Genomic DNA, 7,799 nt, shown 5'->3' on the forward strand with positions numbered 1-7,799 from the left:
TGATTTTACTTTTGCTTTTTCAATCAACAACGGTTACTTTCTAAAACCACTATGCACACACGTTCTCCATCATTCACGTCTTTTGCTTCTCTCTCCTATTTGCAAAAACCCTCATTCTCTTCGATTCTCTCTCGCTTTCACTCATCTCTCTTCAACCCAAACCTCCTACCTTCAACAATGGCAAATTCTGAAAGAGCAGACCCCGGTGAAAGGTCTGATTCCGCCGATGGAAGAGTATTTCCAAGAATGGTTGTGGGTCTTCCAACAGGGCAAGTGGGTCCTGTTCTGCGTTCTAGATCGACTGAGGGTGCTCAAGCACAAGTCCAAGACACGAAAGATGTTGTTCCCCTATCTCAGAGAAGATGTGCAGTTACCTGCGTCTTCCCTCCAGAAGATCTCCAAGTTCTTGCTGAATGGAGATTTGACCTAGACAACATTGCTGACAATGGAGTTGATCTTCATCCTAAAGCTCAAGCTCAAGGCTGGGAAGGGTATTTCCAAAGACTCCATGGTCCAGTTTATGATAAACTCGTGAAGAAATTCTGGAAGCACGCTGATTGCAATGAGCATCAAGTTGTGTCATTTGTTCTGGGAAAGAGGATCATCATTTCTGAGAAGTCGTTTGCAAGGCTTCAGGGTGCAGAAACAAGCAAAGGCTACAGATTCCAATTGCAGGAATCAAAAGTCAAACTAAAAACCAAAGAAGCAGTCAACATTGCTCTTTATTCTACATGGAAGCCAGGGAAAAATGACTGCAAGACCAAGGATCTTCATCCTGATTTGAGAATCTGACACAAGATTCTGCTAAACTGAACTCGAACACCTTCGTGCTGAACTGGCGAAGAGGAATGAAGCTTTATCCATGATGAAGACTCAAGCTCAGCTCGACGCGAAGGCCTTAGAGGAAAGAATGAGGTCAGACGCCGCTGCCTCCGCCATTTTTGAGTGTGGCCGTGGCTTTTTCCTCGCCAAAGCCCAAGTCCAGCACATCCATCCCCAGATCGATCTTCATCAAATGGGAGCGTTCAAGAAGGTTACTCTCACTGGGTTGGTTGGTATCGACGATCCCCCAGGCTTTTTCGCCGAGCATTTCCTGAATGAAGAGGATGTAGAGGGAAACAAAGAAAGTTAGCAGCTTTTAGGTCGATCTTGTAACCACGATTCATTTTTCGTTTATCCTTTAATGTAAATTCCAGATTCTTTTTGTGCTCTGTCTTGCTACGTTTCATTTCGTTAGTATATATATATATAGTATATATATATATATGTATATTTGAATACTTTTGCTTCCTTTCCCCGCCGAAGTCGTTCCTGCTACGAGTCTTTGGGCATTTGCACCGTAGAGTTCTAGGTTGTGAACCGTGCGAGTCATCCTTCCTATAGAGTCCTAACCCTTGTACCTGAAACGCCTCTTTCCCAGATTCCAACGGAGGGTTACCATTGACCACCGACCAATAATACTTATGACTTTATTGTGAGTTTCACCGTTTTTCAAAGAAAAATCCTCGAGAAACTACCTTGGCAATAACTCCTGGAGATTGAACTTAGTGTATAAATGGTCGTTAACTCGTAACAGTCTTCACATCTCATCTGTTTCTTGACTCAAACATCACAATGAAATCCTTTGAAAGTTGTATTAGCGAGCTGAGGAAAAAAGCTTTTGTTGAGGACCTCTATATCAACGTTAGGCATCCAGAAGATCCTAGCGTCTACCAACTGACCAATCGGTTGCTGGGCATGGGTCTAAGCCCCGAGATGGACAACAAACTCAGAGGGTTCCTCGCATTTGTGGAGGAGCTCCAGGATTTGTTCCAGCGGGAGATGGACAATTATGCCGATATTCGAGCGGTGGAAGCTTTACTAAAGGCTGCGGCGAAGAGTCCTGAGAGGCAGGAGGTTCATCAGAGTTTGGTCCAGTTGGAGTACAAACAGCACCGCCTAGAGCTTGAGAAAACAGAGTTTCGTCGTCAATGTAGGATCATGAGAAAAAAATCCTCTGTTTTAAGATGTAATAAGAATGTTATGAATAAAAGAGTTTTTTTTTTATTTTATAAATGCCTCTAGATGTGTGTTGATATGAATGCGGGAGCAGGTAAATAATGAATGGAAAAAATGATAACGAGTGAATAAATAAATGGGTGGGGCGAGCGGGCCACCCGGGCTTGTCGCCGTAATTGGACGAGGCGAGCGGGCCGCCGTGATTACGGGCGGTGTCGCCATGAACTCCGTCCTTCGTTTCCTCGTCGTGTAGCACGTGTTTTCAATGCTTAAAGCTTTGAGAGTGTGCCATGTATAACTAGGACTTTCGCTTGGTATTGTACCGAGGCTTTTGTTCACACGCATATTTCCCGTAAGAGCAGGTGTGGCCCTACCAGCCTTATTAGGCGGGGTCTTACAGTTGCTCGGGGCCCAATGGCCATATAGGTTGCCCGAGACTTTCAGCCTAGTTAAAAAGGCTCGCCCGCGTTTCGGGAAGACTTGACTCGCCCATATTTCGGGGAGGTTCTTTGGATAAGAAGCTTATCCGCACACGTCGCCAGCAGGGGCTATGGTCAGCACCGGACTTTCCGGAGCAATCCCCAGACATCAAGGTCGTGTTGGGATCGCCACCTTCAGGGAATTTTTCCCACCAGGCTGTCGTCTCAGTTTAATAGTTAGGAGTATTGCTGAGAATATCCTTTTGTATTTGATTTTCATAAATTTTTACATCGAGGGATGTCTCGTTAAAAAACTCCTGTGTTGGAGAAAAAGAGTGCATCTTTATTTTTAGTCCTAGTTTTTTGGTTGTTTCCTCGCTGTATTCGCACTTTGTGACCGCTCCCTTGATCAGAGTATCATACCTAGTATTCCGTCCTTGTCGCCCTGCTCAATGCGTCAGGCTGATTTCGTTGGCCTCTTACTCCTATCCTCTAATTTTCTGCGTTTCCTCTTATCCTGAAGACACTGCCACTGACTATCCTTTCCTTCTGCCTCTCTCTTTCCTTCAATCCCAGTTCGCCGGCGAATTCCCCTTTTTCCTGCCTTTAACTCCGCCCCTTTTTCCCTCTCTCTTCCCTTCTGCGCGGGTGGGATGAATGTGGGCAGCCCCCCGAAAGTGGTTTCCTTTCGTTCCCAGCTAAAGAGGTCAACGTTGTCCTCTACCAACTCACTTAGGCGCCGTTCTTGCTCAAGGGTGAGCCTAGGCTCGATCGCCAGTACGCCTCTTCTGGATGCATCCATGTCCCAGCTCTCCCCATACCGCTCGCTATTTGTACGAGTAAAGTATCCGTCTCACCCTGCCTTCCGGGTTCCCTCGCTCTGACTTCCCCCTTTCTTCGTCTTATTCGCCTTTTTGCTGGCCTGCCTTTCTCGCCTGCCCACGTCGCTCTGGCTCTGTGTAGCCGAACGCTCTTGCCCGCCTTCAGCTACCACAATCTCATGACACGTGTGTCCGTCGCCAGTTCCCCTCCTACCACACAAGTTAAAGCAATTGCAGTAGCATTTCCTCGCCCCCTTTTGATCTACCGCTATTTTTCCTATCCTCCCGCAGAGCAATGGATTCTTTCCCGCGAGGTGGGGCGTGGATGTCACTGCATGGAGGCGACTTAAAGTGTCTCGTCCTATGATGACTTCATAAACTGCTACAACCTGTAGAACCAGATATCTTACCCTCAGGAGCTCGGCGTCCTCACCCTCTCCAAAAATTGTGTCCACTTCCGCATAGCCGCGTACCCGAACCCGCTTTCCTGAGAAACCTACCAGGTTTCCTGTGTATGGCATCAAATCCTTGTCTGTCAGCCCCAACTGTCCGAATGCGTCCCCGTAGATGATATCCGCTGAGCTGCCTTGGTCCAAAAGCACCCTCTGCACATTGAAACCATTAATTCTTACCATTACCACCAGCGGATCATCTGTATGGGCCTCGACTCCCTCCAAATATGCGGATGATTTTACTATATCTGGGTGTCGGCACCCAAATGGAGTTGGATATCCCTGGACCGATGCCACCGCCTCTACCCGCTTTTGCCCCGCCGCTGATGTGATGTCGCCGTCGTAAAGGCCCCCTGTGATTGCGTTAACCGCTCTGGCTATCGCCCTGCCCCTGATGTCGACGTCTTCTTCTGTTTCCTTTCCTTTCGCCATATTCATTTTCTCATTTCTTGCATTTGGCGCTCGTTTCATGCTGTCCCTGTCCAACCCATGTCCTGCGACCCGTGGTTGTCTCGCCTTGACCAACTGCCTAATTTGGCCCTTCAGAGATAAACAGTTACTGGTGTTATGACCTTCCAGGTTGTGATATTCACACCACTTGGACCGACCCTTGACGTCGTGCCGGGGGTCAATTCCGTACTCGCCTGTTTCCGCAACCGTCGCCTTCAAGAGTGACTTTTCCAATTCTTCGCCCGCGTCCCCCTTTGGCCTTTTTCGTCGGCGAGAGTTAGCTGCCCGCCGAGAGCGCTTGCGCTCCACGCTATCTTTTCTCGAATAGAGTGGCTTTCCCTTGAATTCCTTAATTAATTGGCCAACTTCCTTAACCTTCCGCACATTACTTGCTTCCTTGTCCTGTATCCGTTTCCTCGCCAGCGACACCTTTGCTGCCTTCAACCGTTTCCTCTCACAAGCGTCATCTTCTTCTTCTATGATGTAGTCTCTCGCTCGGACACGTACCTCCGTCATCGAGCGCGCTAGTTTCCGACTCAGCTTGCAACTCAGCTTTCCCGACGACAATCCGCTCTTAAAAGTGCATACGCATGTCCGAGATTCCGCCTCTATAAATCTTGCGGACGCGGCGCTGTACCGTTCCACGTACTGCTTCAACGTCTCTCGCTCCTCCTGCCAAATCTGAAACAGATCCTCGACCTCGCCGGCAGAGAACTGGCCCAGGAATTTTGACGCGTAATCACGGAACTTCTTTATGGATCCCTGTGGCAGGGACATAAACCAGGTCATTGCCGCGCCTCGGAATGTGGTGGGAAGCATTCTACACTTTACCGCATCAGAAACCGCGCTTATCGCCATCTTCTCATTGAAACGTAGTAGATGATCTTGCGGATTGGTTCGTCTGTCGTACGTCTCCAACACGAGGTTTGTCATACCGTCTAGTATGGTCACCTCTCGCACTGCTGCCGAGAACGGTTTGACCTCTGCAATGACCTCAACCTCCTTATCTTCTTCATTCCATTGCCTAAGGTTATAGTACTTCAATTGCTCCTGCAGGCACTCGTTTTGCAGGCTTAAGTCTCCACTCAGTGCACGGCGTGCCCCTGCCCGGCTATGTCTATATAACCATGCGGTGCGTGGGGAAATGTGGCTCCGCTCGGGTTCCTCGCTACACCGTTGGCGAAACGATTCCATCAGGCTCCGTCAATGAACCAAGAATTCGACCAAAAATCTTCGAATCGTAGAAAACCTCCCAGAAAATCGAATTTCTCTAAACTAAATTGCAATCCACGTAGTCCGGGAATCAAAATCTACCGTTCCCCACAGACGGAGCCAAATGTTCCATCATGAACATTGAGATGAGGTATAGTACCTAGAGTGTAAGGAACGTAATGTGAGATTCCTAGAGAGAATGAGAGTGTAATCGCTTAGAGAGAGAAATTAACTGAATTTCAAGCTTGTTATTTCTCAAATGAGCTAAGAGTCCCTTACAATTGGTATCCCTCCTCTATTTATAGTTGGGGGAGTTGGGCCTAGCGCCTCTAAATCAACCTAATGGGCCGGTTGGCCGGTTGGGCCTCCGGGACGAAGGCCCAAGTCCCTGGTGCGCTCCTCACCTTAGGCCAACACTTATGGGCGAGGGACCCTAGGGTCTTGCCCAGTCCAACATTATTATGTTTATCAAATCAGTTTACATACAACATACAAATATGATAAGATTTTTTTTTTGAAATGTAGTCAAATGTATTGAAACTAAGCGGGCACAAATGCCAAAATGTCGGCTTAATCCAGTTTTTGGTCCCTAACCTTTGCCATAAATATGGCTGTAGTCTCTCGCCGGAGTAAAGGTGGGGATTGGTCCCCAGTTTTTGTCAAAATGATTGGCTTTGGTCCTTTCGGCCGACTGGGTCAACGCCGAAGCTCCGGAAATTCCATGTGGCATTGCCACATCATTTAATGAGTCCACTTGGATTTTTTTTCCTTTTCATTTAAAAAAAATTAAAACAGTAATTATTAAATTAGTTAACAACATCATCATCTTCATTCATTGCATCTTCTTCATCATTATTAACATCATCTTCAACCCATCATCATCATAAAAAAAACCCAATCCAGATCTACAATGTAGGGGTGAAAACCCAAAAAAAACAAAATGGTAAAAATAAAAGAAAAACCTAGAAAAACAGATCTTGTAAGATACAGATAGGGAAATGAGGAGAAGAAGAAAAAAGTGAAGTCCGGAAATGGTTAATGAGAGTGATCTGTCAGAGAAAAAAAGAAGAAGAAGGAGTGGAAAGAAACAGTAGCAGAAGCAGAGAGAGAAAGAGAGCGTGAAAAAAAAAAGAAAGAAAGGGAAGATGAGGTTGGGGGTGGTGGTGAGGTTGGTGTTGTGTGAAGAATCAGCGGTGAAGATGGGGTTGGGGATGGAGTGTCTGTAAATTTCTGGGTTTGGGAGTGTAAAGGAGAAGAAGATTAGGAGGGATGATGAAGAAGAAATCTGGGTGAGGGTTTTAATTAATGAAAAAGGTGGTTAATTAGTGAGAGTTAATTAATGTTTTAATTTTTGGGTGTCTTAATTTTATTTTTATTTTAATGTAAAAAGAAAAAAAATCCAGCGAGACTCATTAATTGACGTGGCAAGGGCCACATCAGTTGGCGGAGCTCCGGCGTTACCTAACCGGCCGGAGGGACCAAAGCCAATCATTTTGCCAAAAACTGGAGACCAATCCCCACCTTTACTCCGGCGAGGGACTAAAGCCATATTTATGGCAAAGGTTAAGGACCAAAAACTGGATTAAGCCTAAAATGTCAGAACGAACAAAAGCATCTAAACATGACGATCCTCTTATATCCAAACCAAAAAAGAGGAAGCACCTTAGGCCAAGAAATCTGCGGCACTATTGCCGGAACGACGAACACAAGATACATCCATGTTTTTAAAAGAAAAAGAAAGTGAACGACAATCAGAAATAATTAGATCCAAATAGGAATGACCTCGGCTTCGACGGCGCCACCACGGGAACAACTGAAGGGAGTCTGTTTCAAAACAAACTGTACGGAAGCCAAGGTCAATTGATAACCACGTCGCCCAACGGAGACAAAGAGCCTCGGATAAACCTGCGGATTGCATCATGACCGGAGCTAAAGTAGTCGCCGCAAGAACCTTGACATCCTCATCTCTCGCCACCAAACCAAACGCTGCAATGGACCTGCGCACGGAGGCATCAAAATTGATCTTAATCCAACCCGGAGCTGGCCTCCTCCACGTCAAGTTTTCATCCAACGTTGGGCGATGTACAACAGCAGGTCGAGGCAGTGATTGGAGCGCTGCCACCCTCTCCATCACGCGTTGAATCCGCAGCTCTTTATCCTAAAAAACCCGAGTGTTTGCATTTTCTCTCCGTTCTCTCTCTTGTTCGTCATCCCTCTTTACCCAAAGCCTCAGAATTCTTCATCATGTCTCACAATACCTCCGCTGATCCTCAAGTACAAGCAGCACTCGAATTTCTGGAAGAACATCTCGCTGAAGAAAGGGCTGAACAGGCTGCTTTTGCAAGAAGCTCTCGTTTTCCTACCATGGTTGTGGGTTTGGCTACAGGACAATCTGCTCCTAGAGTTCAAGCTCAACCCAGAACTCAAGAGCAACAGCAAGAGCAACA

At 46.7% G+C, this 7,799-nt stretch overlaps 1 protein-coding gene across 1 annotated transcript; it reads right to left on the bottom strand.

Annotated features, from left to right (window-relative positions):
- Positions 1-7,015: 7,015 nt before the first annotated feature.
- LOC130712570 (uncharacterized) lies at positions 7,016-7,483 on the bottom strand. Its single transcript, XM_057562399.1, has one exon. The coding sequence runs from the start codon at positions 7,481-7,483 to the stop codon at positions 7,016-7,018; it is 468 nt and encodes a 155-aa protein (XP_057418382.1).
- Positions 7,484-7,799: the final 316 nt, after the last annotated feature.

This window comes from Lotus japonicus, chromosome 4, assembly GCF_012489685.1.
Source record: "Lotus japonicus ecotype B-129 chromosome 4, LjGifu_v1.2".
Lineage (NCBI taxonomy): Eukaryota > Viridiplantae > Streptophyta > Magnoliopsida > Fabales > Fabaceae > Lotus > Lotus japonicus.